The sequence below is a fragment of the Mus musculus genome, chromosome 8, assembly GCF_000001635.26.
Source record: "Mus musculus strain C57BL/6J chromosome 8, GRCm38.p6 C57BL/6J".
In the NCBI taxonomy this organism is placed as follows: Eukaryota; Metazoa; Chordata; class Mammalia; order Rodentia; family Muridae; genus Mus; species Mus musculus.
Window position 1 is genome coordinate 40983203 of NC_000074.6, and position 14433 is coordinate 40997635.

Sequence of the window (14433 nt, forward strand, 5' to 3'; positions counted from 1 at the left end):
TTTGTTTTTTATTAATCATTCCATCCATTTACATCTCAAATGATATCCCCTCCCCTATTACCTCTCCAAAACCCCCCATCCTAAATCCACCCTCTCCCCCCTCCTCTTTGCCTCTATGAGGATGCTCTCTCACTCACCTATGCACCCACCCACTCCTGCCCCACTGCTCCTGCATCCCCCAATGCTGGGGCATCAAACCTTCACAGGACCAAGGGCCTCCCCTCCCTTTGCTGTCAGGCAAGGCCATCCTCTGCTACATAGGTATCTGGAGCCATGGATCCCTCCAGGTACACTCCTTGGTTGGTAGTCTAGTCCCTGGGAGCACTAGGTGGTCCAACCAGCCTACATTGTTTTCCCTATGGGGTTGCAATCACCTCCACTCCTCTAGTCCTTCCACCAGCTCCCCACCAGGGTCCCTGAGCTCAGTTTGATGGTTGGAACCAAACACCCGCATCTGCATTGGTCAGGTGCTGGCAGAACCTCCCAGTGAACAGCCAAACAAGGTTCCTGTCAGCAAGTGCCTCTCAGCAATAGCAACAGTGTCAGGATTTGGTATCTGCAGACAGGATGGATCCCCAGGTGGGGCTGTCCCAGATGGCCCTTTCTTTAGTCTCTGCTGCAACAAATGGAGGTTTTAAAGCACAGAGAGAGTAACACACTCAAGACTACATAGATTTTCTCTGTCTCAACAGGGATTTTGGACACACGAGAAAGTCACTGGTAGAAAGTCAATTTGCAAAGTCACATAATCACCTTGTTTGGCTAGTATAGGGCTTAGCAATGTTGACCTTTAAACACTTCTGTGTTCCTGAACTTGGTCCTTGGAACCAAAGAACTCCTGCCTTTGAGGACTTTTGATGTTGTTTCCAGGATTCCTATGGCCAACCGGAATTATCATACAATGGCAACATGGGAGGCTGGTGAGAGAGAGAAAGCCAAGAATAATTGCTTGCTTCAGAACACTGAAAGGGAAACACAAGAAACAATTTAACAAGTGTTCTGTGATTAGCCCCAGAGAATTCTCTCAGCAATTACTATAATATCCCTTTACAGAACAATCCAGAAAACAAAAGGACTTAATGTGTCACACCAAACTAAACAAACAACATAAACATGTGCCCCAAAATCCAACTCCAAATCCTTTTGCTGTCCTGGGGATGTTGTAAGACAGTTCTCACCTGTTTCTGTTCTGTGAGACAGGAATGTCATCTAGGGTTTAAAATCTGACAGGCTACACTGCAGAAGGGTGTGTGTGTGTGTGTGTGTGTGTGAGTGTGTGTGTGTCTGCCTGCCTGCCTGCCTGCCTGCCTGCCTGATATTAGGTGAAAGTCCCCAACTACACTACATGGTAGAGCCAAGCAGAAGCCATCCCTGAGACCAGCAGGTTTCCCTCTGTCTCTATCCCATCCCCCTTCCATTAGCCTTAGCATATACTCTATCTTCTGTGTTGGGTGTGAGGACAGTGATGTCATTATGGTGACCCTTCCTGAGGACCTGGACTATATAAGATATACCCTTCTGAACAGCAGTTTCTGGCTCTTGGCTATAAGGATCATTCTCTACACAGAAGCACAGGACAGTTCAAGGTCTTATGACAGTTTCTCTTGAGGCTGGAAAGATGGCTCCGCAGGGAAGAACATTTGCTGTTCTTTTATAGGACCTGAATTAAGTGGCTCACCACTGCTGGTAACTGTAGCTCCAGGGGGAATCCAACATTTTCTTCTGTCTTCCACAGGCACACACACACACACACACACACACACACACAAACTCTTCTAAATTTTTTTATTTTTACTTTTAACTTAAGGAAAGCTGTCTTCTTCTGTTGCTTCAGTGTGACGCATGGAAGTTGAAATAACATCCTTATGGTTTTTCCTTTAAGGAGATAGGGGAAGTGGGTAAGTTACCCTCCCAAAGCTATGATAAAAGAGAACTAGCTTCCTAAGAGGAAAGTTTTAGAGGTTCATGTCCATGATCGATTGACCTCATGTCTTTAGTCCTGGGTTGAGACAAGTGCTATTGTCAGGAATTAGGGAGAGAGAAAAGAAGGCTAGTATCCTACAAGTACTTTCAAGAGCACATATCTACTGACCTACAGCCCTCCCACCAAACCGGAATAACTTCCAATAGCCAAGCCTTTAATTCACGAACCTCTAGGGGCCAGTCAGCAGCTAAATTATAGCTAAATTAAAGGATGCAAAACAATCCCCTACTTTTTATTTAAAGCCAGCCTTCTCTTAGAGATCCAGTGTGCTGGTTTTAAGAATCATCAAGACAGCCTTGCTTCATTTTTTTTTTCTAGTCATTAAGCCTGTGTCTTCTCCTTTGCAGAGAAAGGAGAGCTGTTTGTGCCTTCTCCCAGTTACTTTGATGTTGTCTACCTGAACCCGGACAGACAAGCTGTGGTTCCTTGTCGAGTGACAGCCCCGTCAGCCAAAGTCACGCTCCACAGGGAGTTTCCCGCCAAAGAAATCCCTGCCAATGGCACGGACATTGTGTACGACATGAAGAGAGGTTTCGTGTACCTTCAGCCTCATTCCGATCACCAGGGTGTGGTCTACTGCAAAGCGGAAGCCGGGGGCAAGTCTCAGATCTCAGTCAAGTATCAGCTGCTCTATGTAGAGGGTGAGTCTACCTTCAACCCCCAACCACGGGATGGTCTAACATCTGTATCCCCCACTCCACATTCTTCTCTTCTGCCTGTGTTTGATTGGCATAGCATCACTTTCCACCATGGGGCTGGTATCCTGGATGTGCCATCCCTAGTCCCGGCACCCTGAGTTTTGTCACCCTCCATTAGGAACCTCTGTTCCTCCACTATGCTGGCTGTGATTCTGCAGGCTTTCTCATTTCCTGTCACTCCCTGCCATCATTTGATAGTTGTCTTTCTTGCCATTATATTCTCAAGATGACTTCAGTATCTCCCTGAACCCATTGGCCTATTCATCAGCCGCCTCCGTTCTACTCTCAACTTGAACATGTTGATAAACACTGGTTGGCTGTAGGTCACATCCCTTGCTCCCTGGGGTTCTAACCACGGGCTCTCCTCTTTGTAGCCCACCACTCTCACAACTGTTCCAAGGCTTTTCTGCCCTAGGTTGATGACAAAGGGATTGGCTAATGAGCAGATCTTTCTACAGAACCACATACTACTTCCCCTTTTTGACAAGATTCTCCTGAGCCTGCCTCCCTCCCTTCTTCCCTCCTGTGAGTTCCTGGAGAGTGTACCCTACAGTCTTCCCTGAAATTGAAGGCCCTCCAGTATAACCTTTGTGTCTCCTGAGAACTCTTGCACTGGCAAGGTGCTTTCCTGTGGACAGAGGTGTGTCTCGCACCTCCTTTAAAGACAGACTATGGGTTCAGTAATTCCTTTCATTCTCTGCTGAGGACTTATTTGGTAGACCCGGATTTCTAATATTCTAATTCTAATACTTCTACTTGACAGCCCCCAACTCTCCACAGAGGTCATGTCTTTCTTCACCACAGCCAAATACCCTGAAAACCCTCGTATTCCCTGACTCATCTTTCCTTCCCTTCATCCCCGTGTGATTAGCTATTCCCTCTGTACATTATAAAATGCCAGAGACCTCAGGAGTCCAGTGTCATCCAGCAGATTAGCACATGTCACCTTCCTATTAGACTCCACTTCTCAAGTGAAATCCCTTCACCTTGGCTCCTTTTGATTTCCAGTTCTTTTAAATTTTATTAACAGATTGTTAATAATATGAAAAAATAGGAAGATTTTATACGTAAGGATGTTTTGCCTGTGTGTATGTGTCTAGAGATCAAATGTGTGCAGTTCTCAAAGGGGCCAGAAGGGGGCAACGGATCACTTGGGACAGGAGTGGTTTGGGCCCTGGGAATCAAAGCGGAGTCCTCTAGAAGAGCATGGAGTGAGTGGTCTTAACTGCTAATCCATCCAGCCCCACTTTGCACTTCCATTGTTTTGTCTTGGGAGCAGAACTGGGGCTTGAACCTGGAGCCTCATGGAAACAAACAAACAACAACAACAAAAACAAACAAACAAAACCAAACAAAAAATCCCCACTCTGGCATTTCTTTAGATTCTAAATGCGGAAATACTTAAGGCATAAAGAAGGAGGGCATCTTATCTCTTTGTGGAAATGCTTATTTCTATCCATAGCTGTGAACTAATAATTTCCTACTTGTGCATCTGTGGCCCAGGTCTGTGAGGTAAGAACCATGGGTCCAGGTAGTATCTGTACTCAGATGCTCCAGGGGACCTCAATGGCCCCAGTCCCATGCCCGTCAGTAAACTCAGTATTGCCCTGAAGGCATGGTTGACCTATGTCCTCTACCTCAGGGATAGTTGCTCATCAGTCACCAGAAATCCAACCCTTCAAACTTCGTTCTATTAAGTTTCAGATCCATTTCTAATTCCTGATCTAATTACTCAAGCTATCACCATCTCTGGCTACTGCTACCAAGAATACCTTCCTCCCATCTGCCCACCTCATTTTCGAAACCATGTTCTGCAGGGTTGCTGACTGCTGTTCTAATCAATACATCCAGCTATGTTCTTACCTACAGAAACACAAAGTTCTTGCCAGGCCTCGTGTGGCTGGCACCACTGCTCTGGCCTCGTCCACTCCTCCGAGTCACCTCCCATTAACTCAGACTGCTCAGGAATCTGTGTCTCTTAAGCTTAGTGCTGAGACTTCAATTTTTAGCTCCTTGCCTGATTCTCAGTCTATGTTACCTTGAGGCTCACTCTGGGCTTCTTCCAAGTTCAAATGAAGCATTACAGTTGCCCACTCAGGGGCTGCACACTCTGCTAGACTGTGGGCTGTAAGAGCTCAATCCATCTGTCTGGCTTGCTCCTCTAGTCCCAGTTCTTAGCACATCTCCTTGCTGAAGGCCGCCATCAAAATTACCCATTGAGTGGTCTGGCCATAATAAAGACTTGTTTCCAAAATGTTATGACCTTGTCAGGCATCAGTGGGAGGGGAGGCCCTTGATTCTGTGAAGGTTCGATGCTCCAGCATAGAGGAATGTGAGGGCAGGGAGGTGGGAGGGGGTGGGTGGGGTAGGTGAGGGAGCACCCTCATAGAAGCAGGGGGAGGGGAGATGGGATAGGGGATTGGGGACTAATCAGGAAAGGGGAAAACATTTGAAATGTAAATAAATAAAATATCCAATAAAAAAAGAAAAAATAGCCGGGTGTGGTGGCACATGCCTTTAATTCCAGCACTCGGCAGGCGGAGGCAGGCAGATTTCTGAGTTCGAGGCCAGCCTGGTCTACAAAGTGAGTTCCAGGACAGCCAGGGCTATAAAGAGAAACCCTGTCTCGAAAAACCAAAAGAAAGAAAATATAAATTATGGTTTGTAACAGCCACAAAATTAGTTATGAGGTAGCAACAAAAATTATTTTTTGGTTAGAAGTCACCACAGTATGAGGAACTGTAGTAAGGGGTCATAGCATTGGGAAGGATGAGAACCACTGTCCTAAGGCAATCAAAAGGGATGTCTAGCATTGGCCTCATGAAGCTATAGAAAAGGTTTCCTCTCCCCAGAGAGAACGTACCATCTTTGTCTTTACCATCAGTTATGGATCTCATTTCTGTCTCCTGCTTGTTCCCAGTTCCTAGTGGCCCTCCATCAACAACCATCTTGGCCTCCTCTAACAAAGTGAGGGGCGGTGATGACATCAGCGTGCTCTGCACTGTCCTCGGGGAGCCTGATGTGGAGGTTGAATTCAGGTGGCTCTTTCCTGGGCAGAAGGTAAGTGCCACACTGGAGCCTCACTCAGCTAGCTCTCTCGCTTAGAGAGACCCTACTAGGTTTATGATAAGACAGGAACCAGGGAACGTTTGTCTTCTAAGATATTTCAGTCCACTTCAAAATACCTTGCTTTAAAGAAAGAGGAGGAAAAAGAGTGGATGGCTGTATCAGGCAATCACTCAAGAGGCCTTTGTATGTGGTGTGTTCATTGTTCCTCCTTAGGGATTGCAGCAGGAAGCGGGGCAAGGCTACTTACATCTGAACTTCAGCTTTCAACATCACCATCTAGGTCCACTCTAGACTGCTCTAACCTTTCACAGTGCACAAAGTTTCAAAGACACCAGTGGGAGAAAGGCGGGCACCTGCAGGCCATGGAGCCCCACACAACGCCTGCACAAAGCTTTGGAGCAGACATTCTCCAAGGGGGGCATTGAAACATAGACCCTGTTCACAAGGTGATATGAGGTCAGCATCATTCATTTAAAAATAGTCTTCTATAAAAGAAGTCCCCAGTCTGTGTGCACGGTCTGCTCACTGAAATAAACAGCTCTGCTACCAACTTGGTTGCCAGAGGAGACACTCCCAAGACACTCTAGGTAGCCTGTGCTCTGCTTAGCCTGTGAGGGGTGGAAAATAAGGATCCCAGGAGGGCAGAGCTTTCCAGCATCTAGATGTTAGGTTGGTTGTTTTAAATACATTGTTCTACTTAGACATTCTTGCTTTTCCATAGAGTGACCCTTTATATTGCTGTTATTAGGAGAAAAAGCATTAAGTGATACTATAATCACCCTTATCAATTGAATTTAGAAAACACTGTTCTCGTTGCTGCAACTGCCTGAAATAGATCTTACAAGTCACCGTCCTCTAGAATAGATGCTCATGCTGCCTAGGGCATTATCTTAGCCTTCCTTGGTACAACTGGCCTCCCTCTGTAGTCTCAAGGAACATTAGCCTAATTGCTTTCCTGCCTCTTCTTCACTTACAGAGTCAGTGCTTTTGACCTTAAGTTCCATAAACAAGAACCACTTGGCAGTGTGAGGGTGACACAATGGGAAAAGATGCTGCTCATATAGATATGTTTATGCTGGTCCCCCATAGAGGCCCAAAATAATTCATTTTACATATAAAAAAAGCAAAAAGAAATCACAAAAACAGCATCCTGAAATTCAAGACCCCACTTGGGGGAGGAGTGGAGGAAGGGAAAGGCAGCCTTGAGTAATTATGCAATCAAAAACAAAAACCCTCCGCTTGTGAGCTCAGCATACCAACCAGCCTTCTGTGAGCTTGTACTGAATGGGCCTGGTGGATGGGAACTGAGTGAGGGAAGCAGCTGTCAATGTGACTTTAGTCTGTGTGCCATCTTTAACCAGGACGAAAGGCCTGTGACCATCCAGGACACCTGGAGACTGATTCACAGAGGACTGGGACACACCACAAGAATCTCCCAGAGTGTCATTATCGTGGAAGACTTTGAGACCATTGATGCGGGCTACTACATATGCACAGCTCAGAATCTCCGAGGACAGACCACAGTAGCGACCACTGTTGAGTTTTCCTGATTTGGAAAGTGAAGAGTAGTGGACCAATGGGATGCCCATCTGCACACACAGCTTCCAGGTGCTTTATAGGAGGCCAAGGACCAACCCCTGCCAGTGGGTCAGACAGACATCCGAATTAAAAGGAAGTCACTAGTCTATTAATAGAAGTATAAACTTTCCTAACTAAAGTATGTATTTTGACTCAGCCATGTTTCTACTTTTTATACTGAGAAAACATGTCAACAACTTTGTATCAATCGTTTCTATTAAATGAGCAAGATTTTATAAAAAAAAAAAAAAGTGAGCTAAGTACTTGTGTCATTTAGCATGTACATCCAGAAGGGCTTGACAGTGATCTTTGTGTTGCTTAGTATTCTGTTTGATGTTTGAGCCAAGTTCAACGGCTTACTCAAAAGCAAGGACTCAAGATTCAAATGCTTAGATATGTCACTTTATCAAAGCTAGCACAAGTTCATTTATAAAGGTATCAAAATCACATCTTTTTACATTGAAATCGCCACACTCAGAGTACTGATTTAAACCCCTCTATTCAAAAATAACTGCATGTACACTATTAACACCTTAGCCTTTAATATAACATAGATGAATGGACTGAAGAAGATTCAGCTTTGGCTAAGACCGGTCTTGAAAAAACACTTAAGACCACAGCTGTTCCAATTTTCTTTTCGCCTTGCAGAAGAATCATTCAAACTAGCCAAAGTTTCGTTCTCTGACACATGTATTTTGAATTTGAAAAGCTTAATCTTAAACTCAAGCTCTGTGAGCCAATTTCAGCCACAACAAATTTTGGCATTGGGTTCTAAGTTCTGTATAATAGCATAGGGCGCCTGGCTGCCTTAACTAAGGAGGGATGAGAAGGGGGAGCATATAACTTAACGCTTTGAAGAGTAAGTATGTCAGAGGCTGCCATTCTTACATTGAATATTCCAGCATTATTTATTTGATCAAAGTAAAATACACTTTCCCATTGCTATAAACTACAGTTGTTCACACACCCACATTTTTTTTAAACGATGTGTCAACAATTTTGTATTGTACATAAAATGTTTGGTTTAAAAAACAAAACAAAAAAACCCTTAAATGCTCTCTAGGCATTTTAATTGCTGTAAGATTTGACTTCCCAGACATCTACGTGGTATGAGGGATGGCAGGTCAACACTTGAGCTTTACCATAACTAGGGCATAAATGACAAACCTGACTTTGGCTAACATCATTGAGAACAACTTGGGACCAGGAGCAGAGCTATTCCAGGAGGTGGCAGTGAAGCTGCAATCATTCCTATTTATCGGGAGCAAACATGGTAGGTTACATACATCATAAACTATTGGAGATAAGAGACTTCAAACACAACCCCTAATAAAAAGCATGCATCATGACTATCAGTTAGCTCTGTAGTGCAGAAGTCTAGGATGACTCACCTCTAGTATCCTGAATCTGTCCTCGCTATAGGGGTTATCTGAGCAGCATTGACCATGAATTAGTAAATACTGACATCGCAATGCCGGCATGCACAGGGAAGTTTGTGGGTTGGGTGGTGGGGAGCCACAGCTATCCTTCTAACTTTCACAGAGCCTTGGAGCCTAGGGAGATGGTAAGCGAAGATCTGAATTTTGAATGCAGTGTGAAGGAGCTGCAGAAGCCATACCTCTCACTCTTTGGCCACTCTGTTCCATTCCAGTGGCTGGAAGAATGCTCAGAGGGGCCCAAGTCAGCATTCCCGCTCTTGGATCTACTCAACACAGAACTGTTGGCTTAACTCTGTGCTCATGTGGATTAGTACATGCTAAAATGCCTTTACTGGTTTCCCCCCCGGGGTTTCTAAAATTGTGTAGTGTCAGAACCAGAGCTTAGCTTATTTGGGAAACAGGTTCAGCACCTCCAAGATAAACTGGCCCTGGAAAAGCACACTCTGTGGGTAGGAAGGAGGGCGCTTTGCTTCCGTGGCTCTACATGGAGGAGAAGGCAAGGCGGAGGTTAGAACAACAGGAGGGTAGACGGAGGATTAGCGCTATGAAGCTAGCTTGGGTTCAAGGGAAAAAAATAAACCAGAAACATCCATTGGTACTGCCCCCTTACTCTTTATACAGATTTGTATTTAGAAAAATTAGGGAACTACATTTGCTCATAGCCTGAGAAAATGAATCAGAGTATAGCAATTAGGCTCGTGAAAATCTACAGGGGGAAAAAAAAACTGCTATCAACGGATAATGCCGAACATGGAAAAACTAACAACAGAGAAATAAATGTACAGTCATCAAGAAACCAAAGGCTTTTCCTGTCTTGCCCGAGCCCTGCCGTGGCACAGTGCTGAGATGAGTTGGGGGGAAATTCAAGCACTATTGCTTTCTCTTCTATGGCTTTTGTTGACGCTCGTGTGCCGATTATGACTTGGTTAATACAGGCCAAGCTATATACAGCTGTTGACTTTTAATACACAGCAGGGGGCGGGGCTATGACAGTCACGTGACACGCCAGTACACCCATTTCACTCACACACACACCCCCCTTGCCCACAGTCAGACTGAAATAAAAATCACAAGAAGGTGTCTCTGGTGAAGAACATTATAAAGGTTATAAATCTTTATCTTAATAGGGCCCTGAGAGTTTTCCCCTATGCTTAGGTGAAGGAAGGCAAAGAACAAGGTTCCCTCGTTCCGTAAGTGCTTTGTGCAACTATGTCCACTTCAGTTCCGAAATCTGTTTTTGGAGGAGGCTTTTGGACCAAGTTAAAAGTCTCCTATTGGAGCTCTCTATTCGTACGTAGCTGAAACGGTTGGCGGCTGCTCTCCCGATATCCTGGGGATATTCCAGAGAGCTAACGCAGCAACTCGAGTTCCCATGAACTCTGAACTTCGGGTCAGTCCCGCAGAAGCGCACCTCAGTGCCTTCAGAGAGTCTCCTGCGTTCAGAAGCCGTCATCTGGGTGAGATGCTGGGGCTGGAGAAGGAACCAGAATTCCTGGGGGACTGGAAAGGGATGGCCGAGGAGGTGGGGGATCTCTTGGGGCTGCACAGGTCTCCGTTGTGCAGTTTCCACAGAAGTTCCTCGTTCTCCATGGACAGTCTCTTGTTGACCTTCGACTCCTTCTCAAGGGACTCCTGCAGCGCGGCCTGCTCGGTGGAAAGTTGCCTGGAAAACAAAACCCAGAGAGCATATGAATCCAAGTCAAAAAGGAACTACTACTGTTTATATCTGAAGGTTCAAGAAACTTCTTCTGGGGGAATACACAGGTTCTTGTCCAGGGTCATCAATTTTTTTTTTCTGATTTTTCTCTCATATAGCTCATCCTCACCACGATTTCCCCTCCCTCCTCTCCTCCCACTTCTCTTCAGAAAAGGACAGGCCTCCCAGGACTATCAACCAAACATAGGGTTCCTGGTTGGGGTTTTTTGGTTTGGTTGTTTGTTTGTTTGTTTGTTTGTGACAGGGTTTCTCTGTGTAGCTCTGGCTGTCCTGGAACTCACTCTGATGACCAGGCTGGCCTTTAACTTAACCTGTTTGAAGCAGTCCAGAGTGCTGGGACAAAAGGCATGTGTCACCACTGGCATATGGGTCATAGATTTTTTTTTAAGCTGAGAAACCCAACTACTACAAATAAGGAAGCATATAGATGAGTGTTAGAGGACTTGCCTAATGTGTGTGAGGCCCCCTGGCTCAAGGTCTGTGGACCACAAAAAGGAAAGCAAAACTCCCGAATACCAGAGCCTCAAGCCTGACCCAAATAAATAATCCTGAGTAATTGCTGGCAACTCTAGTCTTTGGGAGATTTCCCAGTAGGCAATGGGGCACTTGCACAAGGCTTGTTTTATTTCTGTCTTAACTCAAGGCCTCTTTCTGTTCACGTGTGTTGTTACCCCTTGTCTGACAGCGCCATTACAGTTAGTGAGCTGCAGTTAGGTGAGAGGTCTAGGGCACCTTGGTAAATGCATGAACCATTCTCCTGCTTCTCTCACATGCCTGGGAGGTGCCTGGTGGAGCGTAGCCAGAAGGGACCGTAGATGTCCGAGGATGAGGAAAGGGGAAATAGACTCTTGTAGGTTTACCTTGAAATTGCCATGTGTTTGTCCATGCGAGCTTTTAACTCCTCGTTTTCCTGCTGGAATCGCTTCAGCTTGTCAACCAATGCTGTGTTATTGTCCACCTTAGTATAAAACAAGGTTTGTAGTTATATATATATATATAAGAAATGAATAAATAAACTCTCTCACTTCTTAAGCATATTCCCAATACACGGCACCATCAACAAGTTGATCAGGAGGAGCCATAGTGGCACACTGATGTCTTCATACACCGACCACGGTGAGGACATGTGTTCATCAAACACAGAAATAAGAGAGCTAGGCAGTAATGTTTTTATTCTAGGTGACACTTTCAGAGATGTCCTGCTGGGAGCTGGTGTCCTGCCTAGGTGACCATGGGTGCTGGGTCTCTTCCTCAAGGCAGTAAAGGAAACACTGCAGTTTAACTGTCTCCGTTCACACAACCCCTGTATCTACAGCACTCGTGTACACATACGCAAAGAAGGAAGCGGGGAGAGGAGGAGGAGGAAGGGGGAGAGTTAGGGACAGAGGGAGGGTGAGAGGGAGGAAGGAAAAAAGAAACTAGACAGAGGAAGGAAGGAGAAGAGGAAGGGAGGGAGCCTATAGGTCTTGGCCATACTGAGGAAAGCCTTAAACTTATTCCAGGATGGTTTTGGCATTTACCTCCAGGTGGCCCTATGGAGATACAATGTAGCAAGGTTAGGTAAAGAAGTAACTGAAGAAAGCAGGCTTCCCTGCTCAGTTCAGGCCAAGGGACACTTGTGCTCTTTCCAGCCTTACACAAACTGATCAGTTGAGTGGTTATAGGCATTTAAAGTCACTGAACATGGTGACCCACTGATCCCATCCTGGCTCCCTTCCGTAAGGAATGGTTTATTGCTTCTTTAAGAGGCAACATCAAAGCTCAGAGTGAACTTAACATGAGGTCAAAAATGAACCCCCAAGTCCCTGTCATGGCAGCTGGCTATGGCGCATCTGTTTGGATTACAGCACCCAGGTGAAATTCTTGTTTTTAAGACATCCTTGAGTCCAGAAAATCCTCATGACATGCCATTCAGATGAAATAACTTTCTAAAAAAAAAAAAAAATCTACAGGATGAAAAAAAAGAGGGGTGGGGGAGTTGGGCAGGGGAGAAACACCTTGAAATGCTTTTCAAGGTAAGACACAACCTGGGAAAACTTGGAATAAAAAAACAAAAACATGACAATTGGCCTCAAACCATTATTCTATCAAAGCTTTGCTCTACTGAGGTCAAAACTCCATCTTTGATGTCACAGAGCTTCCCACTGGCAGAGCTAGCTCTCAAAGCAAACCTGTCTTCCTTGGATAGTTTCCTCATGCTAAGTGTGATGGTTAATCTGCCAACTTGACACCACCTTAGAATTACCCGAGAAGAAAACCAATGAAAGACTCTATATATCAGGCTGGCTGTGGGCATGCCTCCGGGGGATCCCCTTGTCTAAATGTGAACAGCACCACCTAGTAGTGACTCAGCCGTGAGGAGGCAGACGAAAGGCACTTTTGACTCTGCGCTTTGCTTGCTTGGCCCTTATTCTCACTGGGGAGGCTACGTGCCCTGTTGCCACTGCAGACGATTCTGTCTCTGATATTAGAATCAGCTTCTTCAGGGCTTCCAGAGTGGACTGGTGATCAAAAGGCTCTTCAGAAGTCCCACTGGCCTTTGGTACCAGATCGGAACTGCAGAGGCGCCCAATCTTGTGGGCAGCCACGGCTGGACTAGTTAGTCTAAGCTCATCATGGAAGCCAGTCTAGCAAATCTTCCTTTAATAGATCAGTGTATCAGCTCTGTTCCTTTAGAGAACCCTAATACACTAAGTGTTCTATCTTCTCTAAAGACCTGGTGCTGCCAAGTATACAACACAGCAGTGGCAACAAGTGTACCCATCGTCTTAGCAACCTACATTCCTGTAAAAACAACAGGGCGATGCCAACTGGCACTGTTCAGTCGGGGCACAGAACAGAACTATCATGACTCAATAGAAATTAAAATGTGTTTGTACTTTTACAGCAGGGCCTTGTATCACTTGAGATTGTCTGATAAGTTTAGGTACCTGAACGGGAGATGGAGCAACACATTGTTAACAGGGTTTCCTGAGTCATCATTGCCAGCCTGCTGAGCAGGTGGCGCAGGCTGACCTTTGCCAAGAAGTGCTGTGTGTACTAGGTTGGGCCTATTAACAACTAGGAGTTTCAGGCATTCGTTTAAAAAAAAAATCCACTTCCTGTACTCCTGGCACCTCCAAGATGGGTAGATTGAGGAGTCCCAGCTGTATGTATCTACTATCATTGTGACACCCACTTGACAGATGGGATGTATTCTCTCAAACTGGAACTGGGCTGGACTTAAAATGCCAGTTGGGAGAAATTCCTTAGTAGCTTAGGAGACGATATGCATCTTGGTGGGCAAGAAAGCAATCATGAACCAACCCAGCGGAATCATGATGACCAAAAGCCATGAGGATGAACTCAGGCTGGTTCTATTCCTAGAAACATGTCTGGCCTACACTCATGTCACTGTCATCTGGGGGTCTTTACTGTGACTGCACTCAAATCAACTCCAGCGAGCCCTCGCCTTCATGTGTTTGTCAACAGACTAGACTAGACTGCAGTGTATGCACGATTATCATCTCAGTTCCACACACGAGAGAAAATGATATTTGTCTTTCTGGGCCGGGCTTTCTTCACTTAATAGGATAATCTCTGCCTCCAATTACTGCTGCAAATGACATAATTTCATTCTTCATTATGGCAGATCCAAACTCCGCAGCGTATAAAAAAAAGGAGTCCTCTTCCCCCACTTCCACATTTCCTGATGAAGTGAAGTAATGCCTGTGTGTTCCCTTAAGCACTGCCTCCCTCAAAAAGCAGTTAATTATCTCTAGGAATCAAAACACCAAACTAAGCCAAATCCCCCAAACCAGAAAAGCCGAACAGATAAAGAGTAACCTCTATGCTCCCTATTGTTCAAGGCTAGTTTAACTTTGAATGAGACTTTTCTTCAAGGCGTAGCGAGTCACCCACAACTGGGTGGAGGAGACACATGCAGCCCTGGATGGCTGGCAGTTGGGA

The 14433-nt window shown here is 45.4% G+C and overlaps 2 protein-coding genes across 9 annotated transcripts in view; one reads left to right on the forward strand and one right to left on the reverse strand.

Annotated features, from left to right (window-relative positions):
* The window catches only part of Pdgfrl (platelet-derived growth factor receptor-like), a 64550-nt gene extending 56970 nt beyond the window's left edge, over nucleotides 1-7580 (forward strand). Inside the window, exons 4-6 of the mRNA NM_026840.3 lie at nucleotides 2332-2625; nucleotides 5603-5742; nucleotides 7113-7580. Of these exons, the coding sequence (NP_081116.3) occupies nucleotides 2332-2625; nucleotides 5603-5742; nucleotides 7113-7301 (623 nt within the window). The 3' untranslated portion in view covers nucleotides 7302-7580. The remainder of the gene's footprint in view (nucleotides 1-2331; nucleotides 2626-5602; nucleotides 5743-7112) is intronic.
* Nucleotides 7581-7709: 129 nt separating this feature from the next.
* Mtus1 (mitochondrial tumor suppressor 1) overlaps nucleotides 7710-14433 on the reverse strand; it is a 143072-nt gene continuing 136348 nt past the window's right edge. For all 8 annotated transcript variants that reach the window (XM_006509240.4, XM_006509239.2, NM_001005863.2 and 5 more), the window contains 2 exons: nucleotides 11346-11443; nucleotides 7710-10431 (listed from right to left, as the gene is read on the reverse strand). In XM_006509240.4, the coding sequence (XP_006509303.1) occupies nucleotides 10218-10431; nucleotides 11346-11443 (312 nt within the window). In that variant the 3' untranslated portion in view covers nucleotides 7710-10217. The remainder of the gene's footprint in view (nucleotides 10432-11345; nucleotides 11444-14433) is intronic.